The following is a 22647-nucleotide window of genomic DNA, read 5'->3' on the forward strand; positions in this document are numbered from 1 at the left end:
CATGATATCAAAAATGCCATAGGACATCAAGCACCGCTCGCAAAGAGTACATTTTCATCTATGGGTCCACAACAGGAATTTGTAAGGTCGACAGACATTGGATCGTTTGGTGTTTTTGACGAAGAACTCCGGGTGATCCAGGATAGAGAACGCTCATATTCAAGCCCAATTTAAATGGACAGAGCTCTGCACTATCCAGTACCCCCTCATTTGAAAGACAGGATATGGGACGTATGCTATACAGACATCAAGGAAAGGGTCCTCAAACAAAACTTCCAGTGTTTGAGGGAAAGGAGGATATAGAGATTTTTATCGTTCCCTTTAGGTTAGCAGCGCGTTATAACTGCACATACAGACAATGAGAAAGTGGACAGACTCTACGAATGTCTAAAAGGAAGGGCCATGTGGTACGTCTGCTCCTTACCAAGGGAGATGAGAAGATTATACAGGAATCTAAAGGATAGTCTGATCAAGCGGTTCGGACGAAGAGACCCACACACAACAGCGCGATCAAAATTACATGAAGTAAGGCAACGCAGCCTAAGTAATGACGAATTTGGGGAAGAGGTTTGGCGCCTAGTTACCCTTGCTTATCCTAATGTAGATCTCGACTTGCAGGATCAATGGGCTGTAGAGGCATTCCTCAAGGGGTACAAGAACCCCAAGGTATCTTATGATGTGTTGAACAAGAAACCAAGAACTATCAATGAGGCTATTGAAATGGTTACTTCACAAGAACATAACGTCAAAGCCACCATCGGTAGGGAGAAAGAGATACGAGACAAGGCTCGGCGCGTTTCATTGGCTGATGGGGCTGGTGTAAAAAAGAAGTATTGAATACACAGCGTGTTCAACTGCCAAACACTGCCTTAGAGTCGGACAGCCTCAGTAAATTAGAGGTTCGGATGAAACAGCTGGAGGATCTTGTTCGGAATAGCTCGCTAGAGTGTCGCGCAAGATTCGACCAGTTAGGGAACGAACGCCAAAGTGGGTTTAGCAAGGAAGGGAAGGAATGTTACAGATGTGGTGGTAAGGGACATTTCCAAAGAGATTGCAGCTCTAGGAGATCATTTGTGGTCAACAGCGAGACAGTACCTCTGGGTAAGGCGCAAGCAAGAAGTCCTGCTCTGCGAAAGTATCTACTAACACTTCCGCAGTTCAAATTGATACACGATGTTCTCTACTACCAGTGGAAGGAAAATTTTCAGGAGTCACTGCGACTCCTGGTTCCATTTCAGATGAGAAAAGAGATCATGGGGGCATGTCATGAAGCTGTTTACTCCGGTCATCATGGAAAGAAGAGAACTCTGGAACGGATGAAAAAGAAATTTCACTTGTACAACATGTCGATGGATGTGAGTATATTTGTTCGGAAATGTCATGTATGTGACGCTGAAAAGAAGAGTAGTAGAACTATAAGAGCACGTCTTCAGACCTACATCTGCGGAGCGCCAATAGACAGGATACAATTGGATGTCGTTTGGCCTTTTCCTATTAGTGATGCTGGGAACAAATACATACTTGTCATCATCGACCAGTTCACAAAGTGGGTCGAGGCTTACCCAATCACACAACAGGACAGCAACACGACAGCGAAAAAACTGGTCCTGGAGTTCATCTCTAGACTCGGCGTACCCCTGGAGATCCACACGGATCAAGGACGAAACTTCCAAAGCGCCCTGTTCAAAGAACAGTTAGAACAGCCCATGGAATTGGCTTCGGAGTCTTGTGACTTTTCACGTAAAAAATATAGGTTGTGAAAATTAACCCAAATATATATCGATACTATTTCCATAATTTAATCAATCAATATATTCAATTGCATCTTATAATAGTTTTACATAAAACGGTGAATATGATTGAATCATTGTGAGATTTTTTGCTTATCCGCTTGCTAGTGCGGAAGGGAATAGCTATCCGGTAGTTAGTCGGTCTTGTGGAGATATCACTACGCCTGTGTTATTGTCTCATGACACGGAACTGGCCTTGGTACATAGTGGCAATGCAGAGCAAATGTAGATATTGTGCGATAAGATGTAAGCTTAGTGAATGACAGGATCCCAACATGTTGAAATTACAATATTTTATTATTCTCATATAATTTATATTCTAGTTTTATCGACTATCATACTAATCAGAAGCTTTTACAATCAATAAGTAGTTTTTTCCCCCAAATACAATACGACTTACTGCAGACATAAACAATGAAAATCACTTTTTGACTTGCTTATTAATATGTTAAAAAGCGATTAGAACAACTATTGCTAATAGCTAACAACAGTTTGATTCGTTTGATGTATTATTACTGATGAATACCCTTTAAATATCAAAATAATGGAATTGGAATTTGAGTTGTAAAGCGGAACAAAATTTGGACGTCAAGCCTACACATTAACTGTAATCGCAATAGCTGATATTACGTCATAAAATGAGTATAGAATTTGTATCGCTGCATCAGGTAAATTGAATATTTTATTATCAGTAAATAAAATGAAAAACATATAAATGTAACCCAACTCTCTTTATTTTTTTGAAAATAACCTAGGTCCATTATAACGTTCGTTTATTGTTAAAAACGGTGATCTTGCTCTTGAGTAAAACTTAGCGGTTTCAGCCATTACGATCTAAATCACATAAAAAAGTAGAGAAACGAAGTCAATGTTCTTTCCTAGAATAAACAGTGTTATCCATTTATAGATATTTGTAGTAGGAGAGACCTCATCGACCCATAAGAAAGTCATTGGCATCACGAAGGAATGGCAATTTTCCTAGTCCATTTTTCTAAACGTTGGAAAAATTGGAATATACTTCGATATCCTAAATTGCCTCAGTATTTTCGTTAGAGCTGGAATTTCGTACAATTCTACCCCTTCTTCATAATCTTGTTCACTGATGTCCTCTTCATCTCCTCCGGCTAACCAGGCTATCATGCCCCTCTCCTTCATAGTACCTGTCAGAGAAGGAGCAATTAAAATATGAATGTGACGTCAACTATACGAAACACCAAACGTTATATATACGATGGAAGAAAAGAAACTGATAAACGGAGAAAACAGATTTTTTTTAATTATTTCTTTCTATTACAATTTTGATACATAAAAGAGACAACATTTAGAATAAAATATAACATGTTTAAGTTAAATCTTTATATATAAAGAAAATCCTCCTATCAGTAACGACAAGTTTAGTAAGGTACACAGATACTTTGGAGGAAGACAAGCATGTTTTCAGAATATCATATAATTGCTTAAAATATGTTAATGTGTAGACACAATCAAAACTCACGTTGAGCCTTTAGTATTACTTTTCAAAACAATCTGTTATTCTTTATCAATTCTCTACAATAAGGCCATTTCATTCGCGGAAACACGCATGAACGGAAGAATTGAACTTGTAGATATGTAGTTGGAATGATATACAAACCGGCCGAAATAACAGACTTTAGATCAACTGACTACTTACCTGGTACAGTGTTGTCAAGGAAGCATGCTATAACCATTCCAGCAAAGTTTGGACTTGTCATAAGTATTCGCACTGTGTTTGTTAGTTCTTGTATACCTACAAATAAAACATCCATCTAAATTTCCTGTGTTGCTTGCGCATTGAATAATGTTAGAGGGACACATTGATATGAGTATATACACACTTGATATAATCAGAAATGGTAATTCGATTGTTTATCTTCAGAAAAACCTAAGGAATGCTAGGAGATGAACGAACTTGTAACAAATTTTAACTATCCGACTATCTCATTTTACAGAGCCATAATATGAGTACACGTCATATTGTATGATTTTGTTTACTTTATGTAATCTTGATGGGTAATCTACATCACATGCATGTTTACAATATATCTTTTTTAATCAATATATTAATTATCATATTATTATTCTATGTTAAAAATCGTTTGCACAATTCAAGCTCTTTTCATTTTTCAAAATTTTTCTTTTTTAATTGAAATAAGACATAGCCCAGTGCTGTTTGTTTTACGAATTAATAAGCTTCCTTTCTGAAGCGCCATATGTTTTTATTGTTCATTCTTAAGGTTACCAAAAGATATTGCTTTAAGGAGCTGAAACGCAAAATCGATCGGAGTATCTGAGTACTGTATAGTGGTTATATTTCGTGATGTTTTTAATTTCGCTATATTTGCGCTTTGAATAATATTCGCGAACTCTAAACACCAGCAAAATTATCGAGAATGTTCTCCAACATTTTGAAAATTCTTATAACCCAACGCTGTCATACAAGCTTAAATGAACTCGAATCAGATTATCACCGGACAACAGGACAGTCCATGTGGAAACAACACTTACATATAAGAGGCCTCAACATATTTATGTGTACATAGTAGGTGATTAATTGATTTCATAAGTACATACACATTTTCTTTTCTTTCGAGTGAAGTCACTGGCGGATGACGACACTCTAGATCAATGTTTTCAAACGGTTTACCTGTATTTCGAGGTTTAGCCCTGAAATGATGACACTCAAAATACTTTGCACGATGCATGGGATTTGGTTGGACAGCGAAATTTATCCACCGCGAATATATACCGAGTACGAAACCGCGAAATATTGTTCCCCTGAATTAAAAGTGCTATACAGTACTCACAAAAAAAGAACTTGAAGGAATTAAGGAGTACAAACAGTCGGACAAGGGTGAGGATATGTGTTAACCCATAGGGAGATCCTGTAACATACCAGTATCAAATACGTGGATATTTTCCTCAGACCATATTGGAATCATCAGGCCTAGCATGATGGCAATCCCGATAATTGTCATATTTCTCGTTGACTTGATATCTACATAACAGAGGTTGGAGAAGACAAGGCCAATGAAGGCTCCGCCACCAATAATGTTCGTTGCTCCGAGAACAGCGTATGGAACTGTCACGAAAAAGGCAGTGAATTTGCCAATGATGGCGACGAAAACCATCTGAGCTCCAAACACCTGAAATACTCTTCTGCTTGCAACCTATAACATGCATTTAAACAAAGTATATTTATCACACAGTTGGACCGAGATAGACATAATTAGAATATAATTCTGGAAAGTCAGGAGTTTAAAACTTAATTGGTTGAACGAGAGACCCAGTGAATAATATAAGACGCTTGCCTTTTACCAAGGCGGCCGGGGTTCCTCGAGATCGGATGTGAAAATGTAAAGGGTCACTTGCCCGATAGACTGGCCACCAGCCCCTAAGTTTTTATGATGATTTTCTGGACTGCATTTTACTTCAGTGTACTAGCTTATCTCCCTCTAGTTTAGAACTTAGGATCAAGCATCCAAGTGATCAAAATTATAAGATTTCTTTATTTTTTTAAATTATTTAATATTCCAGAGACGGTGACCAGTCTACTTGCCCGACTACGATGGTTTTATTAGGTGCTCAGGTTTTCTCCCACATTTAGACCCCTGCGCGCTAACGTCCGGGCCAAAAAGAGTGACCAATATATGCTGAAATAACTTGTTTCATAAATGTTGTAAAATAAACAAAGTTTAAATAAAACTAAATTCTTTGTAATGTTGGATTTGACTTAATATTTTTTTTTTATATCGACAAAAGGAGTTGCTGTAAATCAGCGTATTTAACGCTACATGTAAAATTATGTTGCCGCTTTTTGCATTTCGAATATTGCGCTGAACTATAGTTAAGTTTTCGTATACTGTTTCATATTGGATGAATTGTTAGTGAGCAAATTAATCAATACGCTTATTACTGTTAATTATCTTTAATTCGCAGTGTACGTTTCAAGTGTTTGAATAAAAAAACAAATTATCATTATGATGTTCATTAATAATGAAAAAGGAGACATTTTGAAATTGACTTTAAATTTTAATTTTGGAATTTTAACTTAATTTTTGGAGCACATAGAGAAACAATTAAAAACATTCCAATATCTGATTCTAGTTTTCTCATGGCAGTATGAAACATACAATGTATAGAATTGTCAGTTAAAAAAGATTTTTCAATAATAACACAATAATGAACACTTTTGATTAATTGAACTCGACAAGCCGACGGTTTCTTGGCTCGGTCCCAACACAAGGGGGTGGGGATAAATTTGAATTTTGATTTATAACACATGCACAACTGTATTCTTATAAACAAATATCAATTATTTGCGACGCTATCCACATCGCTACATGATGAAATGTGCTAAACCTGTTTTAATGTTAAAATCTGTATCAGACAAATTTTGATTGGCTGCTTGACGCTGCTGTCAGCCAATCAAGTGTTTTCGGGGTAAGAAAGTAAGGAAAAACAACTACACCCCTAACAATAGACACACGAAACATGTGCACACGATTTTATTTTGCATACCGTGCCGGGTCTACCAAATTCCTAATGCCCTTACCTTTGTCATTCCGATAATGCCTATGTTTCCTCCATACGTGGTGGTTGCGTGCCCGGCACCAAATAACCCAGCTACGCTACTGAACAATCCTTCTAATGCTATGCCTCTATTGATTGCGTGCGCAGGAGGGGGCGGTACCTTTACGGTCCTAGCACATGCGTAGTAATCAGCAATTGAATCAATTACAGAAACTATTGTAGGTACCAGAAAAGTAATGAAAATGCCACCGCTAAATGAGCACGGTCCAAACTGTCCTATAATAACAATACACATGATGTCAGTATATTTTATTTTTTTTGCGATATTATATTATATTTGTAAATCATCGCGGCGAAAATAGATGCTGTATTTTCTTATTAACAAAGTTTTGAAACAAATGTTGTAATGTGTTATTTATATAAAATTGATATAAAGGTTTTTTTTCTTTTCCTTCTTGATTCAATGATGAAAAAATGCGTTGTATTATCTTATTTATTTTTGAACTGAAATAATCGTTGTCTAGTATTGTCTTTTTTAGAGAACTGAATAAAAAGTTTCATTTTATTTATTTGTATGCATGTAATGTCGCTTGAATATTGCATTAAATTGTCTAATTAACGTTTTGTTGAAATACAGATTGCAATTTTTGTCTTTATTTATAATATTGAAATAGCACGATGATATTTATAGTAAAATGTTATTTTTAATTCCGATTTTAATTTCAAAATCTCGCGATGAGAAAGCATTGTGACATTGTCTAAGCGGGACAAATATAAACATATTTTAGTGTTTAAAATAGAGCAATAAGTATGCATAGACTTTAAAAACGCTCAATCTGCGATTTGTTATGGCACTGTCGTAATATACCCGGATAAGGGACGTAGAACCACGGAGCTGAGGCAATGACGTGTTGACGAGTGTCCGTCCGCGAATAGAATTCCACGCTGTCCTTATCAGCACTCAGGAAATTGGTGACGGTCAGTATACCAGCGATTGACCAGCCGATGGCTATACCAATGAGGATCTAAAGCCATATTGAACAAGTACAAGGTACTTAATTGTTGTTGTTTTTGTCTTACGTGAAGCATGACCAATGTAAACCAATCATATATACATTGAACCTACTTTAATAGCCACAGTAATATTTTTAGGTAGGGGAGGGGCATGGTTCATACCATACACACGTTAGTCGTTATGCGATTTGAAATCAACTATAACTTCTCTTAATTTTTAAATTATAAAATGTATAGTTTCATGCATCCCTTCTGTTTCAACAGCAGTTACATATCAAATTTAAAACCAATTTAGATGTCCAAGGTTTTGGCCCCTACCATCACCAATGAGGCCAACAAGGACGAAACAGCTGTACATTTTGTATGATAGAGAATAATTCATCTGTACCAATTTTTTAAAGGAACAATCTCCTGTATGTGTTTGTTTCTTTCATCCATTAAATAATAGTTTTTTTAAAAAAATTAATTTGCCTCTGAGTATAAATACTTACGGACAAAACCTGATGTAAGGGATAATGTATGATTTCAAACCCTTTTCCAGGTCTCCAAACTGGTATCGGCATTTTCTTGCCATCTAAATACATGGCCAATATTATACATGGACATAATGTCCTAAAACAGAAAGAAACATGTCTTAGAAGATAATCAAAAGTTTACTGGAAACATTTCTATTCTATTGGTAGTTCTGCAGCACACATACACAAATACACGCTTACACAACACACATAGAGGCACGTCCTTAAATGACCTCAGCTGTTGATAGGACGTTAAACATTTAAAAAAACAAACCAAATATTGGTAGTTCTACTGTACTGGACGGTGTAAGATAACTGCAAAGGTACTTTGTACCTTTCCGAACATGTGTGCCAGGTTTAACCTAGCAATGTAGCAGGACCCACATGGCACATTATCGCATATGGATAAACACTATAATTATGGTATTATACATCAACGAAACTAAGTAATGTGACGATCTAAAAGAGAGGACCGGGTTAGTTACAACGCGAACAAGGCACATGTACTAAGAAAATAGAATATTTTACAACGAGACCATAATGAAGAACATTACTCCTCCATAGTCTTCGCCAACCCCTCATATATCTAATTCTTGTGTTTAAAGTGTGTCTGTCAGCATTCGACAACCATCAAGGAAACCGTGATAATCCGTGTTAAATTGAACCAACTGCAACATATTAACATCAAAGTTGGGAGAGTAGGGATGTTGCCATAAGGAAATGGAAAGTTCATGTCTATCGTACATAATAGTATTAAGCCGTTCATGATGGTCCCGTTGTAAGTGATGACCGAGCAAAGCGGCAGATGTACACGTTGAAGTCTGCGATGGCATTGATTTCAAATTCAAGAGGGTATATAGGATCGATGTGGTCGATAATTGATTTATTCTCATCATTAACTATTTGTATTTAGACTCATACATCAATCACTTGGTATGAATGACTACTTACGCGAATGATACAATCCAGGAGGACTCACAGAACTTGACTAGTACACTAGCGTATTTTATAGAAACTAGGAGGAGTGTTGGTACAACAGTTATCGGACCAACGTAACGCATCAGGTATCCCAGGACACCTGTTAATCCTATTAGCATGTGGATAAACCCAGCTAGGAGCAGGCTTCCCTGGAACTGAAGTAAATTCCATAAATCAGCTTATGATGAAATAGGAGAAATTTAAAAATTTAAAACAGGCAAACAAATCAAAATTGATTTAATAATATGATTATGATATAAGATGTTCATAATTTTATCATGAGAGTTCAACTAATGCTTCAACATTAACCTTAGTACAATGTATATATACAAAAAATGTAAATAAAAACAACAACAAAACATCCTTAACCATGACAAACATTGTTTAAATAAGCATTTAAATGAGGATACATTTATAGATTGAGAATATCTCAGATGTCATTTACAGGTATTGTATAGTTGTCTAATTTTGCGGGGCTAATATTTCGCGGTTGTCTCGGTCAGAACTAGTTCGCGGGGATTAATTTTCGCGCAACATGGCATTTTGAAAATATCTCTCTAACAAAGGTACTTCTGTATTTGGGTGTTGAGATTAAGTTTAAGAAACGTGTTGTGAAAATAAAGTAAAACGCTATATCGAATCGTTGTTTTATTTTCAATATTCGGCAGCTTACAGATTTGTTTCTTTTGTGAAAATCATAATAGGTGGTATTGATATTAGCTGTGTATTTAATGTCGCGCTATCTTTGGTGACTACGAATATAGCAAAATGAAATTTCTTGCGAATGTTAGCAACTATACAGTAACTTAAACAGTAAAGTAATTACCATAGACAAAAATATTCAAACGCATATTTACATTTGCCTTGCATCCTTAAATTGCAATGCATTGAGAAGGCAAATGTTGTTATGAGACTTTAACAACATTTGCTTTTGTGACGTCATCAATCTCTATTGTAATATCATTTTTGTCAACACTTAATATTTGCTGTTCAAATAACTTTTCGAAACAGACAAATAAAGCATAACTACTCTTTCAAAATATAAATATATAAATAATGCATATTTGAGCAAATATTGTTATGGTCCTATAACACACATTGCTATTGCTGCCAAATTTACACAAAGCCCAGCCGGGCTTTATTAAGTTTGTCATCAATAGCAATGTGTGTTATAGGACCATAACAACAAATATTTGCAAAAACATTCATTGCTTAATCACTTACTAGTCGTATTTTCGGTAATACGTGAACATCTTCATATGACGGCTGTTCAGAGTCAATAATTCCAGTTGATATATTCATCAAAGACATATTTCCAATAGTTCCATTAGCATCGTCCCCTTTCATTGAAAAACATTGCATTATGCTTTATTGATAAATATGGACACTAAGCTACTTGTATACCAATGATCGGATGTTGCGACAAATGTGAATTTCCCTGTAAAATATCTTTTGCGTTTTGCTCATTGTGACTGGGAACACCGAATGAAGAAAACTGATATTGATATATTTGTATTCATTGCCCACAACATAACACAACCTTATTCAAATAGCAATCATAGGACTATAAAGTTAATACCGTAGTGATGTGAAAACTTAATATTGCAGTACAGACTTGAATACTAAGTATTAACGACATATGTCTGTACCAGAGAAATATCTGATATATGGTAACAAATTAGAATTTTTGACAATAGACACTTCATTGATATGATAACAATAGGATTAACGATAAGAATACCGATAGAAAAAAATAATTTTTTTATTACGCCGTGAGCCATATTATTTGTCTCTAAAGAATATTTTCCCCCACTTCGGTATGTATCTATGTGACTAGCATTGTTATGCTCTTATTCATATAATAAGACAGTATAATACGGGAAGCAATTAAGATGTGTATAAAGGTGTTTTCCTTCGAAGAAAATGTCTTAAAATGATTTTATTAAATTATTAAAATGATTTTCATTTGATTAAAATAATACTCTATTATTTTCATATATTTTTCTATTTTTATGATGCATTTTCACTTATTTTGATGTATCCTCGTGTCGAGTTATCTATTTGTATCGATTCTAATTGGCTACGTTAACGTTCTGCTCATACAGTTCCGTGATGTTTTTTGGTACATCTCTGCCACCCCCTCATGGTTCGGATACTGGTTTTCAACCCATTGCTTTCCCCACATACCTTGGTAGTATGTATAAATACTAGGACACTGCCAGTCCGGAAGTGCCTTCAAGGCCATCAGTGGTAGGACATACTGTGACATCGGTCCTTGGTAGACTGGTAATCTACAATGATATGTCATACATGTAATATATTAGGATAGTCTAGTGGCGTAGTGGATAGCGTGCTCATCTTTCACCAAGACGGATGGGATTCAAATCCCGAAAAGGGCATGAAAAGGTATTGGTTCACTTGGTCGAGAACGTGGGTTTTCTCAGAGAATTCCTCCATGCGAGCTTAAATCCAAGCCAAAAAAAGTGCTATGTTTATCAAACTTATTTAATAATTGCTATAAAAAATATAAAATTGAAGTTCATAAAATAGTATGTTCATTGTATTAACACACTGAATTACGTCATTCCCAGTCAGACAAAGTAAATTTTACGTCAGTGATATAACGACGTTTTTCATTAGTTAACCATTGGTTTGGTTTGGTTTATTATTGTTTAACGTCCTATCAACAGCTATGGAAATTTAAGGACGGCCTCCCCTGTGTGCAAGATGCATGCATGTAGTGTATGCGTGATTGTTTTGGGAGGCTGCGATATATTCGTGTTTGTCTCCTTGTGATAGCGCGGAACTGATGCCGAGTTAATAGTGCTACCTCACTGAAACATACTGCCGAAGACACCCAGCAGGACAACCCACCCGGTCACATTATACTGACAACGGGCGAATCAGTCGTCCCTCTCTTAAATTGTGTTAAGCAGGAGAAAAACTACCATTTTTACAGACTCTGGTATGTCTCGGCCAGGGGACAGAACCCAAAGCCACAGGGGCGAACGCTCAACTAAAGGCCAAGACTGAGGCATTGTCAAGGAGACATTAGGAAGAAGAAAGTTGTTTAGAAAGAAGAGAAAATATAAGATCCCAAATTTAGTCGCCTCTTACGATCATGCAATGGGGACAGCAGGTACAATTCTTTCGCCCTATCTGCAGGGTTAACCATTGATTATTGGACAACAGATAACAAACGCGTACAGGAGAGTAAAGGAGGAGAAGCTTAATATTAACTCTGAAGGTTACACCGAGTTTACGACACAATTTTAATGTTGTTATTCCTACTACATTGTATATATTCCTAAAGTGTATCTTATATATTCATTGCCTGTAAACAAACTCGTCAGACAAAATTATTTTTACATAAATATCAGGACATTTTACAAAATGAGCAATGTATCAAACCCTTAATATGAACAATGTTTTCTCATATACCGATACATCGATACCAAGAGCTGAATTAAGGTGGCAGTGGCATCACCAAAAGAAAAGAAACGAAGAAAAGAAAAAAATAAGATTTAATTTTTTTTTCTTTTCTACCTGGAAGGATCTTTACATCTTGTGTAAAGTTCCCCTCTATACATAAAACCAAGGCAAGATATTTTTTTTTTCATTTTCTATATCATTGGTGATTCAGGATTTCCTGACATTGTCCGTTTGCTGGTATTAGACCTTTAGTGTTATTCGTTTATCAAGGCATCTTATACCTTTGTCATGTTATCCAAGTAAGATAAGCACCGTGTTCTACATCTTATACCTTTGTCATGTTATCAAAGTAAGATAAATACCATGTACTACATCTTATACCTTTGTCATGTTAACCAAGTAAGATAAATACCATGTAATACATCTGATACATTTGTCATGTTATCCAAGTAAGATAAATACCATGTACTACATCTTATACCTTTGTCATGTTATCAAAGTAAGATAAATGCCATGTACTACATCTTATACATTTGTTATGTTATCCAAGTAAGATAAATACCATGTTCTATTTATTATACCTTATATTAGAAGACATACCAAATGCTTTCGATAATTCAGCAGCACATATCTTGAACGACATATTAATATATGTTTTCACATTTGGGGATATCGTAGGTATGTTGTAGAATGCATAATACATGATAACATTTAAATTTAAATAATCAGATATATTCATATATATAATATATTAGCAACGATATCCGAAGTGTACATGACTTGGTATAAATTTCCCGATGACGTGAACGGAACTCTTAACGACCTTGTGTCTGTGCACATAAATCCATTTTTGTATTGCGGCATATCTTTGTAATATATTATGCTATGTTTATGCGATGCCTTGTTCCAAAACACTAGCTGTTTAAAATCGGAACAAACACCTATGGACGATGCATACACCTTTGATATTTCATGAATAAATGTAAGAAAATGCACACCAGCTTAAACTAAAAAGAAGCAGATTATGAAAAAAAGAGATGTTAAAGGTATATATGCGGTATAACAAGAACAATTTCTCTGTTATTCCTGATGATTTCATTTGAAAGACACACAAATGTATCTTACATGCAAAGTTCATTGCTATTTTTCGATTGTGAAAAAAACAATTATTGCGCATTCCTTTGTACATTGTATGACGCAATGTGTTTTGCTGTCGTTTTTGTCTGGTGTTAGCACACCTTATTTAAAAAAAGGAGCAATATTTACAACTCATATTATGTTACGGATAACTGCCTTCTGTACTGTGGTTTTTCCTATATGCAATAGCCTCTCCTGAACTTCCGTTTGGATATAACTGTAGAAAAATTGGTCCAGAACACAATCGTCGACAAGGTAACTCAATCGGTTAGAGCGATAGATAAGCAGTGTGAAGTTCATGGTTCGAACCCAGGTCCAGTTCCGCAGCGTTGTTTTCATATTCTTAACTCTTTTGTTGCTTATATATTGTTTGTATCGTTATCATTTCTCATAAAAGTCCCTCAACGATTGGTATGGTTTTCTCCTCAGAAATAATAAACCAAATGTATTGTTATGCTGGAAAAAACTTGTACAAGAAAAGCAAAAGATAAGAAAAAACAAAAAAAACGTGTTACCGTTTCCGTTAATAGCATTGGAAGTATTGATAGCAATTTTTGGTATCAATATCTGTATATGAAGGAGACAAAAGAATGTTTTTTCAATGGTAAGTTTGGATTTCAACACCAAGTATTCTACTCAATCATAAGTGAACGTTTTTTTTTTTTTTTTTTACTTCGAAATATTGAGATTTATATACCGTAGTCCATTTTTTATACTACTATAAAAACAAAGTTAGCAAAACCGAAATTGATAACAATGAATATCAATTTTGCAAAGTGATGGTATATCATGTGTATGCAATTTAGCATAACAAATTAAGATGCAAGTGATATTGTCTTCAACAGTTAGCAGTGAAATAGAAAACATTTAATATGATCTATTGTAGCCCAAATAGCATATTGTTTTTAAATACTCTTTTGTGATTCTGAAACATGAATTCGAATAGTATTTTATAATATTTGATGGGCGTCTTATACAATAGTTAGGCCTCGGTTGCTCAAAGGTTGGTACATGTAAGAGGGACCCGGTGGTTAGGGATTTTTTTAAAATATACATACAACAAAATCAAGAACATCGGATGCAATTTCATTATAATAGTGGTTTTTTTAATACAGATCAGGTTGATGCGTTTTGAGTTTATTTCTTGCTTTGAAACCCCTTTGTTTCTTATTGGCAACAATTTGAATTTTACACTTACCACTGGTCATAGTGGAAAAGCAATCTTTTAGCAACCGGGGCTAGGTTTTGATATAAATTAATTGATGAGCAAAGATTTAGAATTCTGAATGACGAAATCAGAGCAATACATGTACATGTATGTGTATGTATCATCTTTGCTTCATGCTAATTTGATTATGAAAAGAAATAACACAAATCCTTATAGATCCTCACCTTACTCCAAAGGTACACTGACAGAATGTACAGATTCCGGCTAGAAAAACTGTTGTTGAGAACATCTGTGCCTTAAAGTATTCGACATCCCTTGCACAAGTTAGTTCCGCAATAAGTGCAACTATGAAGAGACATTTTGGAATGGACACCACACTTTGCTAATAAGAATAAAAGAATCATATTAATAATGCCATATGAGAACAATGAAGGGGAGAGAAAACGTAATATCTGTATGGTACGATAACATTTTGCGCATATAATTAATAGAAAAATGCACAACCTTTTGACATCGTAAGGTGTAGATGTGGATATATGTAGTAAGAAGATATGATTCATGTGGCAACCCTGTCGTGCCGTGTGATTTAGTGGTTTAATTGAACCTGTGACGTCGTAAGGTCTAAAGCGTGCAGACAACCATTTGAGGTGATAAAACCTACGAAATGCGGTCAACATGTTTTATAAGCGTCTGTCAACTACTTGTTCAAGTAAAATATATGTAACATGTATTAACAATGCGAGGTTTTGATAAAAAGTGCAAAAATGCGTTATAGAATGCATGCCAAACATTTGACAACGTGAAGTCTGTACTATGTGATAATCACGTGATACCGTGAGGCCCAGAGCGTGGAACTACCACTTGATATCACGAGTTAATAACTGTTTGGCGACCGAATGATAATGTGACGTCAATGTGCTGATGTTAGGTCAATGGTTGTAACAACCTTGTGATGACGCGAGGTCTAGTGTGTGTAGAAACATTGTGATGATACGTGGTCTAGTATGTGTAGCAAACTTGTGATGATGTGAGGTTTAGGGTGTGTAGCAACCTTGTGATGATGTGATGTCAATGTTTGTAGCAACCTTGTGATGACGCGAGGTCTAGTGTGTGTAGCAAACTTGTGATGATACGGAGTCTAGTGTGTGAAGCAACCGTTTGATGATGTGAGGTCTAGGGTGTGTAGCAACATTTTGATGATGTGAGGTTTAGGGTGTGAAGCCACCTTGTGATGACGTGAGGTCTAGATTGTGTAGCCACTTGTGATGATGTGAGGTCTAGAGTGTGTAGCAACTTTGTAATGACCTGAGGTCTAGAGTGTGTAGCAACTTTGTGGTAATGTGAGGTCTAAATTGTAAAGCAACCTTGTGATAACGCGATGTCTATAGTGTGAAGCAACCTTGTGATGACGCGAGGTCTAGAGTGTGTAGAAACCTTGTGATGACGCGAGGTCTAGATTGTGTAGCAACTCTGTGGTAATGTGAGGTCTAGATTGTGCAGCAACCTTGTGATGACGCGAGGTCTAGAGTGTGTAGAAACCTTGTGATGACGCGAGGTCTAGATTGTGTAGCAACTTTGTGGTAATTTAAGGTCTATAGTATGCAGAAACCTAGCGATATCATTAAGAATATAATGCGTAGGTACTTTAGTGATAACTTGATACATATAGCGTGTGGTAACGAGAATGTCGAGAAGTTGAGAGTTCGATTGCGATGAAATGAGGTATTAAGACAATCTCTACCCAAATATGTCGTTTCTGTATTATTAACAAACATATGTGTATGTATGTAGATGCTACAGGTACGACAAACCTCGTAGAAGTTGATCTGTAATTATATCCTCGATGTGCTCATGTACGTGTTTTCCCCCGAGTGGTAACATAATATTTTTGACCTGGTATATGGCCCGTTATTCGTTATTATATAAGCCATAATTGTCGAGCTAGAACATTCTTGCAACATATACTGTTATCTAGGTCGTTATTTATAAAGTACCTACAACATCTATTGTAACTTGGTCAAAACGTGCCAATACATTCCTTATTTGTATATGTCTAAATAAGGAATGCATTAAACTTTTGTAACTTTTAAATCGATCATATAACAAGTTTTCGCATGTGAACTACTTTCTCGGAAAACTCTTAATGAGCAATAGTAAGATTATGAATTTGTGGACCTGTCTGAAAAAAGACAGGAAAACGTTAAGTAAGTAACATTGAGGGTGGAGGAGTGGAGCGTGGAGGCCCGGGGTGAATGCTCGATGTAATGGGTTTTATGCAAGAAAAACATTTTTAAACGTTTTCTCCCTACAGCGATAAATTGCTGATACCAAATAACGTAATTGTAGAATGCATATACATGTATTAAATTGTAAAACAAATAATGAGTGATTTAATGTCATAACGCAGAAATACTATGTGTTATAGAATGAATAAACAACATTTAGTAGCAGAACAAAACCCTAAGAAATAACTTAAAACATTCCACTTTTATGAGTATAACTACACGTCATTTCACACGAAAACATGAAATGTACTCTAAGAAGCCCAGACTATTTTCTGGGAACAAATAAATGCACAATAAGGTAATATTTAAAAACGTTATACAATCAAGTAAGTAAGTAAGTGCCATTTACCTGTAGAGCAAACAAAAAGCTTAGATGAATTGGTGGAGATTCGCTAACTCTGTAGAATAAAGTCCTTTTCTCCACTTCAATTTTCACTTGATGTTCGGCGTTGTCCTCGGTGTCACAAAGTTTGCCATTAACGTAGTTGTCCTCTTTGCCATTAACGTAGTTTTCCTCTTTGCCATTTACTTTTAGATATACTTTACCAGAATCCGGCTTCATATCGAAACCATTATCATAAATGTTCTCAGAAGGTGGAATAAAATCTTCGGTTTTCGCTTCCATATTTTCCATGTCGGATAAATAATATCCGGTTTTAAACTACAGTTAGCGAGTGTTCAGTTTACCCACGCAATCACCTCAACTGAGGGTTTGGGTTGACAAGGGTTGGTCTTATAGGAAAGGTGGCTTCTGAGATGTTTAAACGACCTTATTGATGTTCATAAATGCGCAGCATGTGGATGGACAAAAGAAGCGACACGTATGTGTATGTCCCCAATGTGTGGGAGCGTGCTTGCGTGTTATCTCCGAGTAGAGATTGTTGCAAAGGTTACTTTGGTAAATATCAAGCAAAATTATTCTTAATCATGAATTCACATACAAATTCATAAGGAGTGGTGTCCCTACTGATTAAAGTGTCTATAGAGTTTATTTAATCTAAATGTATAGCTTGTTAATTCAAAAACCTAGGTCACATGTGTAAAAAAATCAGTCTATTGTAATATTTTGAGATATAAAATATGTAATCTAATCTAAGTATTCTACGTAGCTTATTCGATGTTCAAACGACCTTATTTATTATCATAAACATGTAACATAGGTCATAATGTGGATGGACAAATGAAGCAACACGTACGTGAATGCCCCTAATGTGTGGGAGCGTGCTTGTGTGTTATCCTCGAGTGGAGATTGTTAGTAAATATAGAGCAAAAGTATTCTTAATCATGTATTCACATACAAATTCACGATGAGTTGTGTTGCCTAACTAAAATGTCTAGAGAGTTTATATAACTCGTTCATATACCCAGGTCACAGATGGAAAATAATTTCAATCAGTCTTTTTGTTAAATTTTGAAAGGGCCTGTTTCCAATAATGTTAATTCTCAATAGGAGCCTGCCCCCGTATAATTTCTTATCTAGCTCAACTACTGTTTTTTTCTTTTCCGAAGAATAATTTTACACCTTTCCGACACCCAGATTTCATAATTTCAGTGAAAATGTATTTTTATAAAGTTGTCAATTTCAGCATCAAAGACATAAGTTCGTAAATAAAAGAAGGTTATCTCGAAATTGTAATTCGCAACATAGTATAAATTTCTTTTGATAAATATTTCCAAAACATCGTGTTTATTCATAAAAAAAAAAAAAAAAAATTCTCGGATGAAAATGCACTTGCAGAGACACAATTATGAAGAAAAATGCCATAAAATTGCAATTTTCTCCCGTTATATAGTTTTGGATGCAAATTTCCATCAGAAAATCGGATAGAGCTTTACTTGTTTCATATGTGTACCAAAAATCAGCTAATTCCATGTGGTGGAACGTTCTCATATCGCCGCCTGAATGTGGTTGTAAATTGAAAGAAAAGGGGAAATGAGTAACAACCTTGTCTGAAACCCTATTATATAGCTTATTATATACAAACTTTTATATTGAATATCAGAGCGGATATTTTCATGACAGTTTTATGATGTGTAACGACTAAATAAACAGTATCGATATAAAGATTTACACTGAGGACACCCTGATACATGAATACTGTTCTATCTCAAGTTGTCCTCTTCTGAATTTTCTGATCGTGTGGCCTTGTACATTTATCCGTATCTTCTTGTCTTTGTCTATACGTTTACGGAATCATTGACTCGACGCTAGCTATTCTTGTCTCACTTTCCTTGTTTTATTGTCCCATCTCCAAAGCGTTGTGGCTCTGTCAGGGTTGGGACCCTGACTTGTCTCACTTTCTTTGTGCCTGCCGACCACGCCACATCGAATAGATAGATTATCCATATGAAATACTTTATTTTGTTCTAAGTAATCAATCAATTCTGCGCTTCTTGGAGGTATTGAATGTGATTTATTATATTGTCTTGTTATTTTGTGTAATTAGTTGTTCGTTATTTATCACACATTTTCGCATAATTGTACCAAACTACTAAGTATTAGCTGTTTACAGCAATCATCGGTGGCTTGCTATTTTGTTACTTTATCGACGCTTCATAAACCAATCGTTATTGTTTCAAGATGGAGGGTAAATGTGTTGGAGAAGGGTGTCAAGTATACTTCAAGAAACGTAGTGGCAATAAGAACAGAAGTGCACGCAATGTAAATAGTCCACAATATAAATGGCTCCTAGATACGCTGGTGCAACAAGGATTGATGTCAGCAAAGGAACAAGCACTTATTTGCCAGAAGTGCTACATGAAGTATCTTCGGAACAAAAATCAGCCTGAACCTGAACCCGAGCAGAACCAGGAAATAGAGGAAGAAGACGACTCCCCGTCCCATATCCTGCCGTTGCTGACCCTTCATGATCTTTTGAATGGATCATCTTCACACAAAAAATGCTGTCTCTGTCTTGTTACCTTTGCAAGAAATGGAACAAAATCATCAGTCTTACCAAAACGTGCAAGACATCACCTGATCTATTCACACAAACTGTGGTGTCCCACCTCATCCCGCGTCTGCTCCATTCACCTTATTGGTAACGACTTAGATCCGTCTACAGAGGTTGTCCTTGATGGTAGAGGTTCCTTGGAATCTCAGTTACCATCAAAATCGTCCGAAATCATTAATGACCTCCTAGAGGTGTCGCACGTCCTTTCACAGAACCAGTCTGCGTTTACAATAAGCTTTTCTTCTCTTGATGACTCGGCATGCATGGCCTGGACAGGTTGGTCCAAAGATCAGTTCCTCGAAATCCACTCGCACTGTTCCCCATATCTTTCATCTGGTATATATACCAAGACTACACACGATGCTCTATTACTGTTCTGGGTAAAACTGAAAACCGACATTTCCTGGAGTCAGTGTTCTTCTCTTTTTGGAATTTCCAAGTCAAGTGTGTCCAAAACTTTCCACTCCATAGTACAGGCATTAGACACATCGATAGTCCCACAATTTCTAGGTCCGGATCACTTGACAAGAGAACAGTTGCTCGGGCACAATACTGTCTTTTCAGAAGCATTTTTTGGAGATAAAGCCACTGCCATATTAGATGGCACCTATATTTATATCCAGAAAAGCTCCGACCACAAGCTCCAGAGAATGTCCTACTGTGGCCAGAAGAAGAGAAACTATCTCAAATTCATGAGCATCGCCTTACCAGATGGCTACATTCTGGACACAGTAGGACCATTCACTGGCAGCGAAAATGATGCTACAATTACAAAAAAAGTCATGGACAAGCTAGTTACTTGGCTACAACCAGACGACAACGTTGTCGTTGACCGAGGTTTTAGAGATGTCCTACCAGTTCTCGAAGCCTCTGGCCTCAATGCTAGCATGCCGTCATACCTGAAACCCGGTCAAAGTCAACATTCTGACGTCCAAGCAAATCTTGACAGAACTATCACCAAATCGAGGTGGATTGTGGAATCCTATCATGGTCGTCTGAAACACTGGACGTTCTTCCGAACGCAATTGGTGTCTAACAGCTTTATCAATGTCATCGAGGCTTTGCTTCGAACCGTCACAGCCTGTCTGAATGGTATTAGAGGACCGATCTACCAGAGATCTCCAGAGAGAGATGCCAAAGATAGGCTAATGGCTGAACGTATGAAGGACCGTTTGACAACACCGAATGGTTTAGCTCAGAGAGTCAAGACAGATCCGGATCTATCTAGACGGGCAAGGTCCGAGTTTGTCAAGATGGATGCATCTTCCGTACTGTTTCCCCGTCTCGATCTTGATTACTTGAGAACCATTACGTGTGGAACGTATCAGATATCTCTGGCTCCTGGTTACATCGCCGAACATTTAAGTGATGACGGAGACTATGAGGTGTGGCTTTACCAGCACTCCCCAGACCTTCTCCGATGTCAAATACATTCTCGACACAAAAGCCAAACGAAATATAACGTTTGGATACGGTTCACCGTTTCACCCGATGTTGAGGCCCCAATAAAGGACTACTACTGCCAGTGCCCAGTTGGAGAGAGAACGATGGGAATGTGTGCGCACATCTCCAGTATCTTGTACTACCTTGGGTATTACAGGACGCTGGAAAACCCTCGACCATTACAACCACAGGTAAAGAAATTCCGACAAAACTTGAAATAGTTTTCCATGCGGCAACGGAGTGCATATGTCGAAAGTATGTTTGGGGCTCGATATGAAAGATCCCCGTTACCATGTGACTAACCAAACTTATAAATATAGGTATTATACAATCGCCCGTAGCTATGAACACTCCCGTAAATGCGAAAACCAACCAAAATCATAAGGAACACGTTTTGTTTGTTGTTCTGTCTATTTGTCAGCCAATGTCTTCAACCACGGGGACTTGTGAAGTAGCCATCTTGGATTTTTTTTATGAAAAAGTGTTTCTCTCACTTTTTTTCATATCTGTGTACATATTCTCAACATACCGAGCAAATACTCTCGTTTTTTTGTTAATTATCTAAAGAAAGTCGAAAATCGGCAATTCAACCATAGGCTAATTCAACCCAACATTTGAAAATGTTCCACCACTTACATTTTGATGATTTTTCCTCTCATCAATAGCATATTACGTACTGTTTAATAGGATAAAAATTGGTTTGCATCCAACGCCCATAAAAGGGTGTATTCTCTAAAAAAACACAGTTTTTGTGTCTAAAATGTTATCATCGAAAATGGCATTTTTGAGATTGTTTCTTCCATAAAACAGCCAAATGGCGCGATGGAAACATGATTTTTTTGTCACAATCATGCCATGAATGTATTCTTTACGGTGACCATCATTTGATTAGATTTTCATTAATATTTTACATAACATGCACATTTTATCAACACTTAGACAGCTTCTGAAAGGTACAACTTTGAGGAGCCATAAAAAACAAACCAAGTCACCTAAATCTTTATACTTTATAGATTTGTGACCACAACGGCATGGGCAATGCACCACCAACAGGAAATTTGAAACAGAGATGGGGCCGTTTTGGAAACTGGCCCTTTGTAATCTTAATACATAAACAGAAAATGTACGACTGTTCATGCAGATTGGCCATCATAGAAAAAAATATTAATTTATAGTTATAATTAACTGTTTCAAATCACAGGAATATCAGACATTGACATAGGAATCTTTGATAACATAAAGCTTAGGTGCAAACGACCTTACATTAAAAAATTCTAAAATATTGAAAAAAGGTGATAATCTAGAGGATTTCAAATCTTTTAACTGCCACTTTTATGTTAAATTGGAGATATATCGTTTAATGTTAGATATCTACATTTG

At 36.2% G+C, this 22647-nt stretch overlaps 1 protein-coding gene across 1 annotated transcript; it reads right to left on the minus strand.

Moving 5' to 3' along the window:
* Nucleotides 1–2506: 2506 nt before the first annotated feature.
* On the minus strand, nucleotides 2507–17752 carry LOC110448666 (solute carrier family 23 member 1-like). Its single transcript, XM_021495043.1, has 11 exons — nucleotides 17220–17752; nucleotides 14810–14967; nucleotides 11036–11139; nucleotides 10073–10188; nucleotides 8822–9003; nucleotides 7847–7967; nucleotides 7210–7366; nucleotides 6364–6617; nucleotides 4705–4978; nucleotides 3463–3558; nucleotides 2507–2950 (listed from the first exon to the last, which is right to left on the minus strand). The coding sequence occupies exons 1-11, from the start codon at nucleotides 17502–17504 to the stop codon at nucleotides 2769–2771; spliced, it is 1929 nt and encodes a 642-aa protein (XP_021350718.1). The 5' UTR covers nucleotides 17505–17752; the 3' UTR covers nucleotides 2507–2768.
* Nucleotides 17753–22647: the final 4895 nt, after the last annotated feature.

The sequence above is a fragment of the Mizuhopecten yessoensis genome, unplaced genomic scaffold, assembly GCF_002113885.1.
Source record: "Mizuhopecten yessoensis strain PY_sf001 unplaced genomic scaffold, ASM211388v2 scaffold4123, whole genome shotgun sequence".
Classification (NCBI taxonomy): domain Eukaryota; kingdom Metazoa; phylum Mollusca; class Bivalvia; order Pectinida; family Pectinidae; genus Mizuhopecten; species Mizuhopecten yessoensis.

Bases quoted from the DNA above. Each gene is read 5' to 3' on its own strand.
- LOC110448666 (XM_021495043.1), bottom strand. From the start codon at position 17,504: ATGGAAAATATGGAAGCGAAAACCGAAGATTTTATTCCACCTTCTGAG. The intron at 7,367-7,846 runs GTAAGTATTTAT...ATATGGCTTTAG, and splicing joins CCTTACATCAGGTTTTGTCC to ATCCTCATTGGTATAGCCAT. The intron at 3,559-4,704 runs GTATGTTACAGG...TTTTATTTGTAG, and splicing joins TATCCACGTATTTGATACTG to GTATACAAGAACTAACAAAC.